The 20,398-nt window shown below is 35.8% G+C and overlaps 3 protein-coding genes across 6 annotated transcripts in view; 2 read left to right on the forward strand and 1 right to left on the reverse strand.

The window, feature by feature from the left end:
- The window catches only part of mtif2 (mitochondrial translational initiation factor 2), a 17,238-nt gene extending 14,733 nt beyond the window's left edge, over window positions 1-2,505 (forward strand). For all 3 annotated transcript variants that reach the window (XM_041253044.1, XM_041253046.1, XM_041253045.1), the window contains exons 11-14: window positions 218-358; window positions 1,204-1,368; window positions 1,462-1,602; window positions 1,968-2,505. In XM_041253044.1, the coding sequence (XP_041108978.1) occupies window positions 218-358; window positions 1,204-1,368; window positions 1,462-1,602; window positions 1,968-2,137 (617 nt within the window). In that variant the 3' untranslated portion in view covers window positions 2,138-2,505. The remainder of the gene's footprint in view (window positions 1-217; window positions 359-1,203; window positions 1,369-1,461; window positions 1,603-1,967) is intronic.
- Window positions 2,506-3,255: 750 nt separating this feature from the next.
- On the reverse strand, window positions 3,256-5,591 carry rps27a (ribosomal protein S27a). The gene is made up of 6 exons (XM_041253049.1): window positions 5,553-5,591; window positions 5,369-5,433; window positions 4,623-4,677; window positions 4,301-4,386; window positions 3,784-3,915; window positions 3,256-3,438 (listed from the first exon to the last, which is right to left on the reverse strand). The coding sequence occupies exons 2-6, from the start codon at window positions 5,414-5,416 to the stop codon at window positions 3,289-3,291; spliced, it is 471 nt and encodes a 156-aa protein (XP_041108983.1). The 5' UTR covers window positions 5,417-5,433; window positions 5,553-5,591; the 3' UTR covers window positions 3,256-3,288.
- Window positions 5,592-6,070: 479 nt separating this feature from the next.
- Window positions 6,071-15,259, forward strand: LOC121317286 (clathrin heavy chain linker domain-containing protein 1-like). 2 transcript variants are annotated; one of them, XM_041253050.1, is made up of 12 exons: window positions 6,071-6,152; window positions 6,704-6,897; window positions 7,102-7,289; window positions 7,970-8,106; window positions 8,686-8,887; window positions 9,003-9,118; window positions 9,303-9,402; window positions 10,115-10,221; window positions 10,490-10,664; window positions 11,803-12,005; window positions 13,036-13,215; window positions 14,839-15,259. In XM_041253050.1, exons 2-12 carry the CDS (start codon window positions 6,706-6,708, stop codon window positions 15,033-15,035), a joined length of 1,797 nt encoding a protein of 598 aa, XP_041108984.1. In that variant the 5' UTR covers window positions 6,071-6,152; window positions 6,704-6,705; the 3' UTR covers window positions 15,036-15,259. The 2 variants fall into 2 exon arrangements, with proteins under 2 accessions (XP_041108984.1, XP_041108985.1); XM_041253051.1 differs by lacking the exons at window positions 6,071-6,152; window positions 7,102-7,289 and having other exon boundaries at window positions 6,767-6,897.
- Window positions 15,260-20,398: the final 5,139 nt, after the last annotated feature.

Here is a 20,398-nt window from a genome sequence, read left to right on the forward strand (position 1 = left end):
GGGGTTTGTTGAACTTTTATTTTTATTAAAACCATTTCTAAATGTGCATAAATATCTACATTTTTTTAAAACAGAATGGATAATTACACCATTTGCTCTGTTCATAGACTTGGTTTGAACTTGTATTATTATTATTATTATTGTTATTATTATTATTATTATTATTATTTCCGTGATGAAAACGGTGGGCCCTGTGCTGTTTTGTTCTGTCTGCCAGGTGACGTGGATGGATCTGTGGAGGCCATTCTGAACATCCTGGACAGCTATGATGCTGATGAGCAGTGTGAGCTGGACATTGTGCACTTCGGTGTCGGAGACATTAGTGAAAATGACATTAACCTTGCACAAACATTCTCAGGTAATCGAGAAAAGACAGGGCTTCAAATATTAATTGACAGATGAAATTTGTTTCTGTAGTTACAAGTTATATTGTTGCAGTATGCCACAATGTGGTACTACTTATTCAACATACTATAGGTCCTACTTTTTACAAAATACTTTATTACAGGACTGCCCTCTTGTGGCCATGTGTGAAATTGTCTAATAGCAACGCTATGCCGCAACTATAATTATTTGTGAGCAACAATTACTTGTATTAATTCCCCAAAACCCTGTAATCTTACACGCTGGCAAAAAGATTAATGCACGTGCAAACCATATTCTTGGTTTCTAATCTCCTTTTACTTCAGTTTAACAGCTATAATCAGCCTTGTATCCTTTAATGAACGGTATGTTAATGATAAACCTGGTCAGTATTGTTGATGTACATTACATGTATAATATGTAACAGATTATAATATTTTTACTTAATCAGCCCAGTAAAACAACAGTGGGTTCTAAATATTGTCACTGTTTTTATTTATTTGTGTATGTATTTAAATCCACCACCTTTTTAAATCAATTGAATAGCCTGCATGGATTCTGGAATAATAATACTAATTTCCAGGCCACAGTAGAGAGTTTATTCAACTTCTAAGTAAAGCCAAGGAAACACTGAACCACTTTTTCATGAACCGTGGCTTGAAACCTGGTTCCAGGAGACTTATTTAAAGGCAACTTTGCTGCATTAAGCTCAGCTTAAGGTTTCAGCAGATCAGAATCAGTCAGACATTAGTGTAATGCAAGCACCACTCATTTGAATGGATAAATGAAATTGGTTTTCTCTGGCAGTGTAAATCATCTCTCGCTTCTCACTTGTATCAGGTGTGGTCTACGGGTTTAACGTGGATGCCAACAAAGCTATTCAGCAAGCTGCTGTTAAAAAAGGAGTCCAGATAAAACTACACAACATTATCTACAAGCTCATTGATGACCTAAAAGAGGAACTGAGTAGCAAACTTCCACCAACTGTGGCAGAGAATGTAGTAGGTAAGTGTAAAGTACCAGTATACAAACACGGATACTAAAAAGATTTCCAGAGTAAATGGCAGACTGATTTAAAGCTGTGTGCGCCACCCACAGGAGAAGCCTCTGTTCTGGCTACTTTCTACGTCACTGTTGGGAAGAAGAAGGTGCCAGTGGCTGGCTGCAGGGTGAACAAGGGACAGCTAGACAGAAAGTTGAAGTTTAAACTCATCCGCAGGGGAGACATCATTTGGAAAGGTAAACAGCCTGCAGTTGACAGTGGGAGAAAGGAGTGTGTAGTGATTAGGGAAGTTAACAAACTTTACAATTGTATATTGCAAAGGGGTTCTGTGCCTTTACTTTGTTTAATACATCAAACGTTTTATTATTAGAATATGAAAAGCTGTGCTGGTCCACAATAGAGTTGTCTTTTGTTTTGTTTTTTGGTGGTGATACATATTTACTGTAGGTATTTCTATTTCTGTTACAATTTTAATTAATTTACTGGTATTTGATACACACCATGTAAGATAGATGTTATTCAAATGTCCAACATTAATGCTGCAGCACTCTGTTAGATGTACAAAGCGTGATTTATTACAGTATCTTAACATTCCCTTTAGGTTCTCTTACGACCCTGAAACACCTGAAGGATGATGTGCAGACAGTCAAGACTGGAATGGAGTGTGGCCTCAGTATGGATAAGGACATTGATTTCCAGCCTGGAGATGAAGTAGTGTGCTATGAAGACACAGAGAAACAGCAGGAGATCTGCTGGGACCCAGGGTTTTAAACTAATGAGGACAACCATCAATTTCAGGACTGGATCACCAGTGAAACATGATGGACCTGATGCTCAAAGCTTTTTACTCTGATAGCACATTTTTACTGAAAGGGGGGAAAAAAGCACCAATAGCAATTCCAAATTAAATACAAAACTTGGATTATTCAATACAATGTTGAGTTGTTTATTTTGGTTTGGTACTTTTCTTGGGTGCATTTGTCCTTACTGATAAAATTATGCTAATGCTTGAATTGAGGAGAATCAAAAATATTTTCTGTAAGGCATCTATATGAAATTGTATAACTTCTTTATTGATATCTGCATATCAGAGATGACACCCAATATGTAATATCATAATAAAACACAATTCAAAACTTAACAGCATTTACTCTGTTCATAAGCTTACAAAGGGCTAACTTTTGAACCTCCCAGGGACCATTAGGGGGTGTAAAATAAATTTTCTGTTAATTCTTTAAGGCACTACCTCACCCCACCTTTGGAATACAATCAAGGTTAATAATGTATAAGACATAAATGGACCTAGTCTTAATTACTATTATAGAACTATCCAATAATTTTTTCTGGTGAAAGTGCCAAATATGGCAATAAACTGGCCCTGTAAAATGTTCAATAAAGATCACAGGCACATGTATGAATACTTTATCATCCCCACCTTTACTTTTTGTAAGTCAGTTATGCAAACAAGTCAATTGTAATTCAATATTAGAGCAATTGAACTCTAAACCATTAACAAAGAGTGCAAAACATCAAGATGTAGGATAAAAAAAAAAACACATACAATTTGTTTTTAAAATTAATATTACCATACACTTTGTTCTAAATCCATGTTCATAATTGTATTATAAAAGAATATACTACCATTTAAATTTAAGCACCAGTTTTCTTTTATTGAAATGTATATTTTTATGGTGCTAAAAGAAAGATACCTACTTCTTCCAAGATCCACATTTGATTACTTTACCAAAATCTTCAGTTTAATACCTTCTATACTGGATTGCTTCCATCAAACTTTACCTTTGAAAAGTTTACAACGCATCAACTGATTTTACTTAATCTTAAAAACAAGCCAGCTTGTGCTGTGGAATAAAGAGGCATGGAAAAAAGACTGTTGGAGGATCTTTATTAATTACATGTCCATTTTACTTGTCTTCAGGCTTGTTGAAGCAGTATGTCAGACAGCACTTTCCACAGTAGTGTCTGTCAAAGTGGCTGGCCATGAAGACCCCAGCACCACATTCGTCAGCAGGGCACTCACGACGCAGACGGTGGATTTTGCCATTTTCATCAACCTTCAGGATCAGGAAAAACAGAACAAAAAAAATAAAACTCAGCTTCTGTTTGGTGTACTCAAGCACACACCCTACAACCAGAATGATCAAATACATTTAGTAATAGGTTACAACACTGAGTTAGTACTACAATTCTAGTTGATTCAACATTGGCAGCATCATGTTGACATTTTGCAAATTATATCAGCATTGGCTATTAAATCTATGGCAAATCGAGACTAACCAACATTTGGAAAGCAACTGATCATGTTTCATTAGTTCCATCCTACAAAATGTTACTTAAATGCTTTAACATATTCTACTCTCTATACCACCTATTCAAAGATTCAGAATTACAGTACTCGCCTTGTAGTACTTGAGCACAGCAAGCTTGACCTTCTTTCTCTTATGCTTGTTCTTTTTGGGTGTGGTGTAAGACTTCTTCTTTCTCTTCTTGGCACCACCACGGAGTCTCAGCACAAGGTGAAGTGTAGACTCCTGCAGACAAGATCACAAAAAAGGTTACATTTGAACTAGAAGGTAAATCAAGTTTCAACTGGGTGACAGTACAGCATGTTAAACCAATATCTAAACCTTTCATTTTAAATTATTTAATGTATACCCTCTTATTGAGATCCACTTAGGTAAAATGTTCTACTACTAGCCAACTGAGTTTTGTCTCAAGACAAATAACACATTGCATCACTTTGCGTTAAATACTTACTGTCAAGTCTGACTTGAGTTTAAAAAAAAAGCATATTTAAGATGTTCAACTTAACATGCTTAAACAGCAACACTCCTTTATCATTACGGGGTTTACCCTGATGAATATATGGATGGTCTATGTTTCTGGCACACATACCTACTTAACTAACATACACACCTTCTGAATATTGTAGTCGGACAGAGTACGCCCGTCTTCGAGCTGTTTTCCGGCAAAGATCAATCTCTGCTGATCAGGGGGGATGCCTGCAAATGGGAAACGTTTAAGTATTTACAGCAGATATACCACCTTAAGCCTATTATAAGTTACAACATGGTTAACAATTCTCCATCACAAACTGGCATGTACAATTCAAATTAGCATATTGTACACTCCCTGTATGTGTTCGTGTATTGTGGAACGATTTTAGCAAGTTTACGTTTCCTTTATAAAAACAAACAGCAAATAAATAGTTAAGAAAACCTTTTCTGACTTCGCTTACCTTCTTTGTCTTGAATTTTGGCTTTGACATTTTCGATCGTATCAGAAGGCTCAACCTAACAGAAACGTTCAAATTATTATGGGTGAAGAGGCGCAGTTTATTTGCACAATCACAAGTCATTAAAATCCACTACTCCTGACTTCGACATGGAAAACCACTAATAAAATACAACATTTATCAGGCAGTGTAAAAGTACTAAACTTCTGAAACTTGAACGCCAGCAAATGAAGGAGTATTCAAAAAAGCGGTGTAGCCAAGGAGGCGATTGCACACATGGGACTGTATACTTAAAACATGCGTAATGTGACGCGGCCTATGACATCTCTAGGCCCTACATACGGTACAGTTATAACGTATTTATTTAATTTCCCTTCATACTACTTGTTAAAAACAGAATGCAACAGTACCGTTAACTTGGCTACATTTAGTTACAGCGTGAACTAAGACAACTTTCTCACATTACGCATACAAAACAAAATTCAAAGTTTGTGAAAAAATGCCGTGGTTGTTTTGCACATGTTGGTTTATTATTACACACAAGCAGTGCCAGGAAGTGCGTTTTAAATCGCTCACCACGAACAAGGCACAAATCATTAAACACGGCTCAACGTCAAAAGCAGTCTACATGAATGTTGCTCTAGAGATGGTATACGAAATAACTGCACGTAACTGTCCTCATCTCCAAATATACTGACACTTTCACTTAGTTTCCACAGACCACTGATTTAACCGGGGAGCTCACCCACCTCAAGGGTTATAGTCTTTCCCGTCAGGGTTTTCACGAAGATCTGCATCTTAAAACAGATTCCACCTGCAGATAATGAACACAATTGCACTTTAGAAACATAAACATGTAAAGCAAAACTGCTTAATATGGATTTATTGGAAAGAAATCTTAATTTAAATCGGGAGCACAAAACCAGCACGAACCTACTGCTAATGGCGGATCATGAGAAAAGGGCTTCCAATCTCTGACACGGGGTTTTCTTCCCGTCGGGGCAGGGGTAGGGTGGCTGGCTTACTGCCCGACGAAAATATTAACTTTTGAGTGATCCCCGGGCCGTTACTGACAAAACATGATTTTGTACATTAAAAAAAAATAGTGTATGTGTTATTAATTATAATTTAATAATACCAAGCCGAATAATATCAATTTAAGAATTTCGGAAAACGCGCTGTTGCTTTATGGGAGTTGTAGTTATGTCAGCCATCACGAGTAAATGAAGCAAGTCCAGAAAAACACTTTGCTAATTTTTTAGGAAAAAAAAACCAAAAACAAACTTAATTTGACTCGATTTAGTCTTTTCAAATTCATAAGGCTTTTATTATAATTATCTTTCAAAAAATGAAAGTACATTATTTCATTCTGTTGTTCGCTAGAGAAAACGAATGAACTACAACCCCCACAAATCATTGCTGACAAGGGTTTCCTTAGTAACCTTCTTGATTACCACAAACATTTTCGTGATAGCAGGCAGGTTGATCTGGCGCTATTGACCGGAAAACTTTCCATCAGGAGGTACATAACAAGTAAGGCTTGAGTACATTTTTTTTTCAGTCTACGCGTTTGTTATTATATACGGTAACAAAAAGGTGTTTAGCTAACAAATCGAAAAAGGTGTTTAGCTACACTATATATATATATATATATATATATATATATATATATATATATATATATATATATATATATATATATATATATATATATATATATATATATATATAGATATATATATAGATAGATATATAGATGACTAATATAGAAATAGAAGATAGATAGATAATATAGCAGCTGGCTCTTTATATATATAATGTTGTTATTATTACTCTCACTACATCTTTTGAGTTGTTCATTATTATTGAACACAGTTTTATTATTATTATTATTATTATTATTATTATTATTATTATTATTATTATTATTATTAATAATAATAATAATAATAATAATAATAATAATAATAATAATAATAATAAATAATAATAAACCCTGGACAGTGCTGACCAAATATTTTATTCGCAGGGGCACTACAGATTCATTTTACAAAGCAATACTGAATCCTCTCCTGTTTTCTTAGGAATGTCGAGATCTTCACCCGCAAACTCTTCGTTCAATGGATGTGCCGTTCTTCCTCCTATTATCAGTGCCAGAGACAAGAATTTCTTGGACTCAGTCTATCAATTTATAGAGAGCGAACAAAAAACAGTAGGATGCCCAGCTAAAGGCCCAGATGAGCAACTGTATATCATTCACAGCGTTGCATTTGACAAGGTAAAGTAGACATGATGTGTAAACGCCACTGGATTGAAAATAATTTAAAAAAAAAATAAAAAAAAAATCAACGGTTTGCAATATTTTCCAAGTTTTAAATATTAAATTTTGTGTATAAAATGAGAACCAGGAAAGGCCAGAATGTAAATGTAAGTTAAAAGTTTTTTTTTTATTTGTTTGTTTGTTTTTAATGCCCATTAACAGGTAATTGAGCATGCTACTGTGTACAAGAGCATTCTCACCGCCATTAAACAGGCATACGATGACTGCATTGGTGCTGTAAGAAAAGGTCACAAAGATGCCAGATTCATTCATGGGAAGTTGAAGGCCGTGGCTGCTGAGCCAACAACTCTCACATACTCTATAAAAAGAGCTGCTCAGCTTCAAGAAAAGTAGGACATATTTCACAGCATAAATAAAGACAGTAGTTGGTCAAACAGAATAGAAATTCCTGTCATATTAACAGTTAGTAACACTACATTAGGACTGTGGTAGTCTTTGATACTAAAGCCCCTGCCAACTAAACACCCACAGCCCTCTATCAAAAATGGTGTTCTTGTACATCATGATTAAAACTAAATGACTTTTATATATTACAGCAAACATGCCAAGGATGCTATTTTACAAATACCCAAACTGTATACAGTAGGTTAATCCATTTGCATAACAAAATGAATCAGTTGCATTAATTTTTTTTCCCCCAACCACTATGCACCCTACCCCATTTGAATCCACCTCCCCTTTGAGATTGTCACCCCCATTTTGTCATTTGTACTGCTCTCAGTGAATTTTACAAACCTGTTGCTGGTTTCTGTAGCTTAAGAGTAAGTAGCTTCAAATCTAATTTAAATTTCATTTTGTACATTTTCTATTAACTATTTTATGGTGTTTGCAAATATTCAGAGAAGTCCCGGGATGTAGTATTCTTTAGAGGCAAGCTCAAAGCAGTTCTAAACCCAGTGAATGATAATGGCACATTGTAGGAGGACTATAAATAAAAGGATGTTTTAAATTGCTTACTGTTCTTCATTGACCCATTGTATAAGTAACCGGCCTTGCTGTTTTTCCAAAGAATTGAGATCATCAAAAAGGACTCTGCTGAACTTGATGCTCAGATTCAGAAAATCAGGGAATCAAGGAAAAAACAAACCCGGAGCCCAGAAGAAGCATCTAAAAAAAGAGAAGTTAATTCTTCAGCCAGAATTCCAGGTATCCTTCTGTTTCATTAGCAAATACTCCATGGGTTGGATTAGATGTTTTCATGTTTGTTTTGCCTGCCATTTATCACAGTTTATATACACTATTCACTAGCAAGTATATGGACAGATGAATACATGCAGAACAGCTGGGGTGGGTCTTTGTTGACTGTTTTAATCCACTAAGACCACTTGCTTAAAGTTGTGATTTTGAGAGGCCAGACGACCTGAAAAAATTGGATTTGTCAAATCTTTCCACCTTCTTTACCTGGGACATGTTCTTATTAATGAGCACATCCAAAAGCTGTGAAATTCCACCCTACATCTGAATCCTGGAATAGATCAAATAAGTATGCACTTTAAAATAAGTATGCACTTTAAAAAAAAAAAAAAAAAAATAATATATATATATATATATATATATGAGACTTTAATGAGAACACCACCCCTTAAGTGTTTTAGGTACTAACTGGTACTAACTGGTACTAACAGCACATCCAATATGTAAACTTAAAATAACAGGTTAAGAAAGTTTGCATTTTGGGATATTTATTTTTATTTTATTTGGTCTGTTATGTGACTTCCTTATTAGGCTTGACATTTGAAGAATCTTTAAACCCTGAAGTTTTGACCAAGCATCTTGAGTATCTGGAAGGAAAGCTGACAGAAATTAAGCAAAAAAAGAACAGCCATTATGTCCCATTGCATGTGAAGGCTGAGGTAGACCACAAAATGAAACAAACATTTGAACAAAGGGAAGAGCTAGCGGCAGAAAATGAAAAGCTGAGACTAAGGTAGGACAATCTGTTGCATTTAGTGGGACATCAGGGTTATGACACCAAGACTATACTGTAGTGGGTTAATAGCAGCTTAACATTACTTGTTGTCTTTTTAAATGTTAAAATTAAGGTACAGACAAATGAAGTTACTGGCTGATGCAGTTTCCTCCTGGGAAAGATCAGATGGAAATATTCCGTTACTTGAGTTCATGTCGCCGACATTAAAGCAAGTGTCAGAACTCAAAGGTAAAAATAGTATTATTGTTAGATTCACTTGTTTAAATGATAGGCGTAAAATCATTTTTAATTTCACATACAGATACAAAGAAACCAAAAACAATACAGAAATTTTTCATGAAGATGAACAGACATAAATAAACCCGATTTAAAAAAAATACATCAATTAATTTCATTATTATGGATTCTGTAGTCACAGATGCAGCTTACTATAGCATGGATTCAGTGGGATTTGAAGAGGACGATCCCTTGAAGATCAAGGCTTCAGAACTTCTGCTAGAATACATAGAAAGGTAAGATTGAAATTAATGTAATATTGAACCTAATACTGGCTTTTGTAATCTGAAATAAATTGGAGATAACGCACACTGAACACCATACTTTTTTTTTTTTTTTTAAGTGTTTTATTATTGTATTTCTGATGTTTCTATCATTCTAAGTTGGTATTATTGCACTTACTCAAATATGGTGTAATTGAATGTTTTAATATGTCTGCATTTTTTCCTGTTCAGGAGTTGCTCTTCAGTTCTAGTTGCCCACCATAGACATGTGTAATCGAGGCTAGATCAGCTACAGATTCTTTATAAAAGTAATAGCCATTTAGTGATCTGCTATTTTAGACTAACTTTCCTATATTATTGCTGGCAATACACAGATGAAAACAAGTTGGTGCTGGAGCTTACTTATATAAAGATACTTTGGCTTATCTAGCTAGTGTAGCATGTCTATCACAGACACCTAGAACTGAAAAGCAGTTCTTGAACCCAGGTAAAAAAAACCTTTGCACAGATTATATACCCTAGTGAGGTTCATAAACCATATAATTTTAGTGAAAATATAACAGTATTAAAAGTCTCCATTAATTGTAACATATTTAGAGGCACAATTTGTATAACTACAGTAATAGGCCAGGGAGACCATATGAAGCTTTTTCAGTGATGGGGTTGCCTCAGATTTATGCCAGGGAACCACTTACATGAAATGATTGCTGTTCCTTTCTGTCAGGTTTCTGGAACTTTTTGAAGGCGGTCATTATGAGGCAGCTGCATTCCATGCTGCCAATTCCCCACATGGAGTCCTGAGGAACTCAAAAACCATGAAACGATTCAAAGGTAAAAATACAGTAAAATATAATAATATAATAATAATAATAATAATAATAATAATAATAATAATAATAATATAATAATAATAAATAATAATAAAGAAATGAAACCATCAAAAAACTAAAACATGTAAGAGAAAGGCTTTCTAAAGGTTCAACTATCAACCTTAAAAAAAATAAATACAAACAAAACACATAATTGTTCACTTAGGCAAAAACCTAAATGATCAGTCCCTTTCATCTGTTTCATATTATAGCTTGTTTTTCTTTCACAGCGATCACTGAATACAAAGGAAAATTCCCTCCTCAGCTGCTCTTCTTCCAGGCTCTGATGATCTCAAGTAACGAAGTCAAACACCCTCCTGATGCGGACATGTCTGTGGAAGGGGTGCTGTGTGCTTTAAAGTACAACTGTCTGGAGTCTGTTGTTAACTGGGTAACCCAGAAGAGGTAAGTTAGAAAAAGGTAATGATGTTCCCACTAGGGATGACCCTAAATGATTCATTCAGGATGTCAGAGCAAGATTTTACAAATGTTTTCCAAAAACATTTACAAGGAAATATAGGTGATTAGAAAGTTGGCTTTTTATTTCCTAGCATTTTATTGGTTAGTACCCTTCAAATGGGGGTACATTAACTTTCAATTGATGACCAGGAAATAAAAAATACCAGCGTAAATGCCTTTTCACCTGGACAGATATCCCTGAGATGCCCATTTTCTAAGCGCATTAAGACCCTACAAGGTGGGCACTATTGGGAAATGCCAGACCTTCACATGCAGCTTCGGGTCTCATTACACCCTTGGGCGTTCCGGTATTGTCCAATACTGCCCACCCTGTCGAGTCTTATTGCTTATGAGAGCATTGAATAATGTTTTCATATTCAATGCTGATGCATGAATATTTTACTGGATCTCATTTTGGAATTGCTCATGGAATGTTGTGGTTATGTCATTCACAAGGGCAGCCATAGACAATCCACTCCTATAAAGGCAATGCAGAATCATCAGTAAGCTGACTGATAGGGAACTGGATTACAGCCCTTAGACAAAGTATTAAGTATTAAAACAAATAAGTAAATATTTGTGATATTATTATTAATGATAAGTTGGGGTTTTTTGGGGTTTTTTTTTACAATCATCCAAACAAGTACTCAGAAGGCTAACTGTACATTTAAACATTTCTTTTGTTACTCATAATTTTCTTAATTGAATTTTAAAAAACTATTAAGCATAATTTAAAAGAAGGATCTGGGTAGTGAAGTACCATCAACCAACAGTGGGCAGGTTGAAATTAGAATTTTACAGGAGTGGAATCTGGTTCAATACACTTAAACTAAGGTTTCGTATCTAGCTGCTAAAATGTTTCCAAAAATGTTTTGGGATTTTATTTTTGTACTTAAACACTCTAACTTTACAAATAACAGTCTGGAAATAAATGTGAAAGTTTTATAAATTGTGCTGTCTGTTGTCGTCTTTCATCTCTGGAGTCCTACATCAGGATTTTAACTTGAGACTTTGTGTCTGTCCTTACTGCAGTATCTATGGTCTATGATAAACCTCATGAGTATAATACATTTCTATTTTGCAGGCTAACCTATTCCAAGAAACTAGCAGAGGTACTTTGTGAATTTGGGGAGAGCAAACCTGAGATAAATGATACGTGCCTTGCTCTAGCGCAACTAGTTTACACGCACTGTGCTGTACACAGGGAGGCAGCTCTGTGTATGTGCAAGAGGGGTATGGTCCATGGGGCCATAGACTATATCTACCACTGTAAAAAATTCAATATGGGTAAGGTTGCAGGAATTACTTTTATTTGTATTTGATTACATGCTTTTCATGAGAACTTTTCATTCTCTGCTTTCAAGGACACATAGGCACATTTTATTCACTCTTTGGCTGTAGCAGAAAGATTCATCTTAAGTGGATCGTGTTTGTTTCCTCTTTCCACATAGCAGACAACAAGGCACCTTTAAATCATTCTGTTAATGTGGTTGTTGACGTACTAGCATGAAACAATATTGATTCCAATTTAGTTCCCCAATCTGTTTTTTATTTCAAATGATTGCAAATTCCTGAGCCCCGATGTACTATCCAAGCACTAACATTACTTTATGTAAAATATCATAACAGTTTTGCAGCAAATAGTTTTAATATTATCCTGCTCAATATATTGGCCTTGCAAAAGACACTTTGTGCAACAGTAATCATTAATGTAAAACTTAAAAAAAAAAATAAAGTTGTGCCTGAGTCCATTATAAATCAGGTGAATATAATAGCAACCTCTTTACCTATTGGAGTTAAAAAAAAAAAAGAAAGAAACAAAAAAAAACAGTATAGTGTGCTTCAACAATACTGCATTAGGGCACTATCAACAGATATGTATGAGACAGAAATTATTCACAAAAGATTGTAGTGCTCATCCAGTAAAGTTACTTCTGTGTGAGTGCAGGGTGAGTGACATGACCATGAGCTTGCTTATTCGAGGCTAGTAGGGAGTCTGTTTTAGTGCTGTATTGGCTTTGACACATCCATAGGTTGGGGTGGAGAATCATCTGGGCTAAGTTCCTGTCATCACGCTTCAGTAAACCCTACTAATTGGATGCACAGTGAGTCCAGAAAGAGATTTTTCCAAGCTAGGCCCTTACCTCCAGATGTTTTTGTTGTTGTTGTTTTACCTAGCTTGGTAAAAGCATAGTAGCAGATTTTATTTTTCCAGTATCCCTGTCTTTAGAAGTAAATACAATGTAATTTGTAAAATGTGTAAGTATGACATGGATAACTTAACTATAGTGAGTCTTTCCTCTTTCATATGATCTAGATGACTGCCTTTACCTGCTGAAGCACTGCCACAGTCCTCAACTGCTTCAGTCTCTGACTCACAAGTACAATGGTAGGCCTGCAGCACTGTCAGTGGGGCTCACTGTTTTGTCACTGACCTCAGCAAACATCAAGAGCATTGGGTTTCAGCTACTGGAGAATATCTATGCTTGTGGGAAAAGTAAGTTGACTTCAACTGAGCAGAAATTGGGGTGATGGGTTTGCTCCTGCAGGGAAGACTCGTTCATGTTAATCTAAAATGAATTTGGTTTGTAGAATTAATGACTTACTGTGTTGTAGGCACAGCAAATTCATGGCACCATGCAGGGCATATACAGAGTTGGCAATAAATAGTTTCATTACTTATTTTGAGCTTTATTAACATTATTACTGGTCTCCCTTTTATTCAGCTGATAATCCTTGTATTGTTTTACATTAATTTATGACATGCAAGTCTTTCAAGTACAATTTTATAAATAAACTTCTGAATCCTGATATCTTTGCTGTAGGTCTATATGGTCTAATTACAGGCATGAATTAATTTGAACTACAACACATTAGGTACCAAGAAGCAACAGCAACTTTTGATCTTGTCTTTCAAATAAAATTCTATAAAATAAAAGTAAAAAAAAAAACAAAGATATTCTATAGCATTCAATCTGGATCAGTAATAATATTTCTATAGATAAAAACAAAGATTTGTAAACCTTAGCACTCCTGTATCATATTTTATTAATTTATTAGTCAGATACCTAGTTACGAAGATGACTGCCCAAGAGACTTAGATTTGGGTATTATCTCATTCATGACACACTTTCAATCAAATACAGCCATATGAAGAATCAATGACTTTAATTACAAAGCATCTTCGAAAAACATATTTCTTAAGGCATCCCATTTTGATAATATCTCAAATAGAAGATAATTCCAAGTTTATGGGCTCAATGTAAGAAAATGCTGTCCATAGTGAAAAATCTATGGTAAGGTGATGCAAAGTTCAAGGCTACTGCTGTCTAGTCCTAGCAAATCCTGACCAGAGTCGGTTTCAATTTCTAAAGGCATGGCAATATGCCTGTTCTGTGGCTAGTGAAACCACGAGGGGATTATGTTAATGTCATAATGCTATTCTTAATTGTTGGTTTGATGTAATGCATGTAACATTACATACATGACCTTGTGTTACTAGCTCTGGGGAGATCATTACGACATGATTTTAATGTAGAAGTTTCCTTTGCAACCACGCTGGGAGATGTTTTTGTTTCATTTGCAAATGGCCATCTGATGCAGTATTACATCGTTGCAGCAGTACTGCAGCAGCTTTTTAAAGTGGATTACCAGACAAAAAAGAACACCAGCTGGACCACCAGAGAATGCTGTGATTTATTGTTAATTTGTAGTTTGCCAGTGACTGCATTACAAATATGCTATAAAAAGACACATATATGGTTAGATAATACAGTATTATAAAACCATGCTCTTTTTGATTACCTATTCAAATCTGGACATTTGACATCAGTCAAATTTATGTAAAAATGCCATTGTGTTTCTTTTCTAAAGCACTAGTAGTGTTGTATGTTAATTAACTCATGTTGTCATCTGAACAACCAGCCAGTAAACCCTAGAAATACTTTTTTTTTTTTTCTTGTGTCTGCTTCATTACATTAAAGTGTAACACATAGCCTTATAGTGCATCACAATGTTTATTTTTTTATATCTGGTGAAGTTCACAACAAGGAGGCAGTGTTAACATGCTATGTTATGCAATAAGCCACACTGACCAGGATTTATTTTGATTGTAATGCAGGTGTGCTGGAGCAGACAATCCTTAATGATGTGATGTGTAACCCAGAAGAATGGAATCAGATCGCAGAAATGTGTGAAAACAATGAATACAGCCACTTGGCTAAAGAGATCATCAATATTCTTTCAGCACAGGCTGGAGTGGTAGAACTTTCAAACTGCGCTGAAGATGCCAAACTGGTAGAACACATTTTTATGTAAACCCTGCTGCTAACCAGCAGAGGGAGCTCTTGTCCCACCTTTCTGTTGCCACAAGCTTAAATGTATGTTCCAAACTGTTGAAAAAATTAGTTTGCATTGTATTTATTCAAAAATGCTAGTTGAAATATGCTTTACAATAAAGTAACTGCACATATGATCACTACCCAAGAATCTTACTTTCTATCCATGTTGAAGCTGCGCTTTCACATTTACTGTATCATGATATTAAATAAGTTTGACATAAACCAACAGTTTGTTTTTAGTCATCTGTATACAAATGTAAATGGGAATAATTTCACATGTATTGACCTATTTCGAAAGAAACCCACTGCCCATTGGTATTTTGCTCATTCATGATTCACATTTTCTAGCAATTACTATAATCTGAGAGCCTTGTCTCACAAAGTAAACTTGTGAAAGTTGGGGGCAATCTGCAAGTCATAAAGTTAATTTCGGACCTTTATTTCAGATAACTGTTTAAAAGCTTCTCGCAATCAAAAGGCTTTGATTGAAACACATTGCTTAATACTTATCCGTTTTTTGATTTAAGAAAATTAAAGGACGAACTCCAAGCCATTTATGAGGATACGGCTTTCCACGGATCTCCAGCTGAGCTGTTACAGTTTATCATTCAGAATGATATTTTCCGAAACAGTGTCAGAAGTATCCAGGCTACTGAAATGATGCTGACTATTCCAGTGACAAGCATGTCAGCTTGAAAGTTTTTCTTTCTTGAAGAGAATGCGAACCTGCGAACACCATAGGACAAAACAGACTCACTGCATTGACCTGTACCTCATTTGAGTCTATTTGCTTCAGGAACTGAAGAGTCAAGGCTGACTGCATGACCAGGTGAATATTTTGCCAGCATAAAAGATCACCAAATAGATTTCCTATACAAGTAATCAAGTTTTCATCTCCACAGACGTTCAAACAATCGAAACTTTCTTTTATTACAATTTTTAATTACCACCCAGCAAAATGGGCTGATATAAACTTTATTTGCACTGTAACTCGAGCACGTACCCAAGCTTTGTGGTACATGGAAACGTGTTAATAGATGGGGTGTGGCATTGGCAGACATCACAAATGCCATTGGCTTAGCAGTTGTAGCACTGGCCTGGCAACTAATGCAGTTTTAGAGAACGCCGCTGCACAGGTCCTAAACATGCCCAATGAGGAGGTAAAAAGAGCATTCAGACTTGATACAGCTGCAATGTTTAACTTGTTCAAGGAATTAAAAGGAGGATTTGGAAAGCCAGACTACTAGAAGTCATGCCTTGCCATACACATTACAATCCACTTGTGCAGGGTTTCTATGCATCCAGATCATTCCAGAGTGGGGGGATCAGCCTGGAGTGAGTCAACTAACCACGTCACACGTGATTCACCAAGTCATAGAATCTTTGGTGAGAAGCTCAGGCAAATACTGCCTCACAACAAGCAAAGCCCACAAGAAACCAAGCAAGATTTTTTTCATGTGTGAATTTTTTAAAAATTTATTTTATTTTGATTGTCTCCTCAAAACTCAATATCCAGCTCCTCTTCACCTAAAATAATAAGTACAAGTATAGTTTAAAATAATGTGTTATATTTCTTTTAAATACATAAAATATTTCTAATTTGTTCTTTTTGTGTGAGTTGGTAATCTGATTATTCAAATGGAGACTCTTTTCTTTTACCTTGATATATTTACCTTTTTTTTTTTTTAGCAAGGTAGTTTTCTGTCAATATGTTTCCAGTAAATAAACATAGTAATTGGTCAATTATTTTCTTTTGGTTTACAGATTAGATCAGTGAGGGTTGCCAGCTAAGCTAAAGCATGCTTTAGCATCTCTGTGAGAGGATCTTGTGTGAGGTTGCAAACCAAGCGCTGTTGCCTCTGCCTCTACAAATATCACATAGTACACTAATGTTTCATACCCAGTTGCATTTTTTTAAATTTCTAATTCCATTACTGGAGTTGTACATTAAAAATGAAACCAGTCAATGCCTAATTGTTACAACATATTAATCATATATATCATTCACATTCCCATTTTAGTTTGTGTTTAAAAAACATTTAATCTGATATAATATTCCCCTTAAATTGTACAACTGGGCCTCCTGGGTTTTTGTTCCTATGAATTTAAATTTCTATTATTTATCATGAACACGTCCCATTAATGTAGTGGAGAATAAAATGGGGAATGGGGTTCAGGAACTGTGGTTGTAAATATAGGCGAGTCATTGGCCAACAGGTTTCCTTTAACAGGTTTTCCTACAAAAGAAGAAAAAAGAAAACAAAGTTCATATTTTGTCAGTTCATTTAGGCACTCAAATAGTACCTAATTTCTTTATCAGCAGTCAGACCACTTTTCAAAGACAACCAATACACCTTTATATGAAGGGTAACTACTCAGTACAGTTTTGTAATTTCTTAATTGTATTTCTTAGTCTGACTTACACCTGCCCTCCAATCCAATGTCTATCCCAGCGATTCTCAAACTAGGGGGCGCGGGCTGTATCCTGGGAGGGCGTGAGGAGATTCAGGTTTTTTTTTTTTTCCTTTTTCTATTTAATTATTATTTATTTATTTATTTTAATTACAGCGCACATCTTAACCTAGGCTATACGGTATAATGGATGGATACTTTATTTGGGCTTTATTGGCTATTTTGATTGGATCGCCAATAATACTTCCACCAATCAGAGGCTTACATTAAAGGTAGACAAGACATTTCCATCAATATATTTAAAAAATGTGGAATTGATGATGCGATCTGAAACCCAGAGGCTGTGTAAACTGCCTGCTAGTAGGACTGTTCTTTTTTATGTTAAGCATTTTTGTGTTCTTTTTTGGAAGGGTTTAATTAAACATGCAGGTAACAGAAAGTCCTGAAATAAAACAAAACGTTTAAACTTTTTGCACTGTATAAAACTGAGCTGATTTTGCCAGTGCTTGCTAGTCTATTATCCAGTTTGAAATGATTTTGAAACAAATAAAAGCATTTTCGTTTGGGCTTTTTATTGTTAAAGATTTCACACGTGGCAATACTGCCCTACAATTACTACATGGCAATACTCTGAGTGTTAACTCTGAGTTAAGGGAATAATTAGGTAAATCTTCGGGGCAAGTTTGGGAGGCCCCACCCTATATAAAGATCAGAAACTTTGTGAGTTTGGTCTTCACCATACCGGTGTGTGGAAACAGGTCATGCCATGATCAAAATAAATCTCTGAGGACCTCAGAAAAACAGTTATTGATGCTTATCAGTCTAGAAAGGGTTGCAAAACCATTTCTAAGGATTTGGGGATCCACCAATCCACTGTCAGACAGTCAGTCTACAAATGGAAAAAGTTCAAGACCACAGTCACTCTACCCAGGAGCGGTCGTCCTACCAAAATCTCTCCAAGAACAAACCGTAAAATCATCAAGGAAGTCACAAAGAACCCCAGAGTAACATCCAAGGATCTGCAGGCCACTTTCACCTTAGCTAAAGTGAGTGTTCATGACTCAACTATGAGAAAAAGACTGAACAAGAATGGTGTTCATGGAAGGATAGCTAGGAGGAAACCACTGCTAAAATGAACATTGCTGCCCGTCTGAAGTTCGCCAAAGAGCACATAGATGATTCAAGACTTCTGGAACAATCTTCTCTGGACAGACAAGTCAAAGGTAGAACTTTTTGGCCTCAATGAGAAACATTATGTTTGGTGAAAACCAAACACTGCGTTTGAACAGGAGAACCTTATCCCAACCCTCAAGCACGGTGGTGGGAGTGTGATGGTTTGGGGCTGCTTTGCTGCCTCAGGACCTGGACGGCTTACCATCATTGACACAACCATGAATTCTGCATTGTATCAGAAGATTCTAGAGGAGAATGTCAGGCCATCCATCCGTGAGCTGAAGCTGAACTGAAAGTGGGTCATGCAGCAAGACTATGATCCTAAACATACAAGCAGATCTACAAAAGAATGGCTACAGAAGAAGAAATTCTGAATGGAAATTTTAGAATGGCCTAGTCAAAGTCTGGACCTAAACCCCATTGACCTGAAGCGAGCTGTCCATGCAAGGAAACCCTCAAATGTCACAGAATTCTGTAAGGAGAAATGGACCAAAATTCCTCAAAACCGATGTGAGAGACTGACCAACAGTTACAGGAGATGCTTAGCTGAAGTCATTGCTGCTCAAGGGGGTGCCACCAGTTACTGAATCTAAAGGTTCACATACTTTTTCACACATGGATATTGAATGTTGAATCATTTGTGGATAAATAAATGTTGAAAAAGTATCATGTTTTGTGTAATTTGTTTAATCAGGTTATCTTTATCTATTATTAGGACTTAGACTGAGATCTAATAATATTTTAAGTTTGAAATATGTGAAAAATGTAAAAATCCTAAGGGGTTCACAAACTTTTTCTCAGCACTACACACACACACACACACACACACACACACACATACATGGGCGCCGACTTATTTTTGCCAGAGGGTGCTTTGTGAAATGTGGGGAGTAGTGAATTATGGAGTTAGGGTTATACTCCATCCAATTCAATTATGAAATAATAATGTACTCACCAACACATGGTCTTCATTAATGTCTTATTTTAAATACATTACATCTCACTGTAGCTCTCTGGATGAATTTGTCAGCAATTGTATTTACATCCAGGTCTCTAGTAAGGTCTTGATAAACATTAAGTACATAAGAACATAAGAACATAAGAAAGTTTACAAACGAGAGGAGGCCATTCGGCCCATCTTGCTCGTTTGGTTGTTAGTAGCTTATTGATCCCAAAATCTCATCAAGCAGCTTCTTGAAGGATCCCAGGGTGTCAGCTTCAATAACATTACTGGGGAGTTGATTCCAGACCCTCACAATTCTCTGTGTAAAAAAGTGCCTCCTATTTTCTGTTCTGAATGCCCCTTTGTCTAATTTCCATTTGTGACCCCTGGTCTTTGTTTCTTTTTTCAGGCTGAAAAAGTCCCTTGGGTCGACACTGTCAATACCTTTTAGAATTTTGAATGCTTGAATTAGGTCGCCACGTAGTCTTCTTTGTTCAAGACTGAACAGATTCAATTCTTTTAGCCTGTCTGCATATAACATGCCTTTTAAGCCCAGAATAATTCTGGTCGCTCTTCTTTGCACTCTTTCTAGAGCAGCAATATCTTTTTTATAGCGAGGTGACCAGAACTGCACACAATATTCAAGATGAGGTCTTACTAGTGCATTGTACAGTTTTAACATTACTTCCCTTGATTTAAATTCAACACTTTTCACAATGTATCCGAGCATCTTGTTAGCCTTTTTTATAGCTTCCCCACATTGTCTAGATGAAGACATTTCTGAGTCAACAAAAACTCCTAGGTCTTTTTCA

This window comes from Polyodon spathula, chromosome 6 (assembly GCF_017654505.1).
Source record: "Polyodon spathula isolate WHYD16114869_AA chromosome 6, ASM1765450v1, whole genome shotgun sequence".
In the NCBI taxonomy this organism is placed as follows: Eukaryota; Metazoa; Chordata; class Actinopteri; order Acipenseriformes; family Polyodontidae; genus Polyodon; species Polyodon spathula.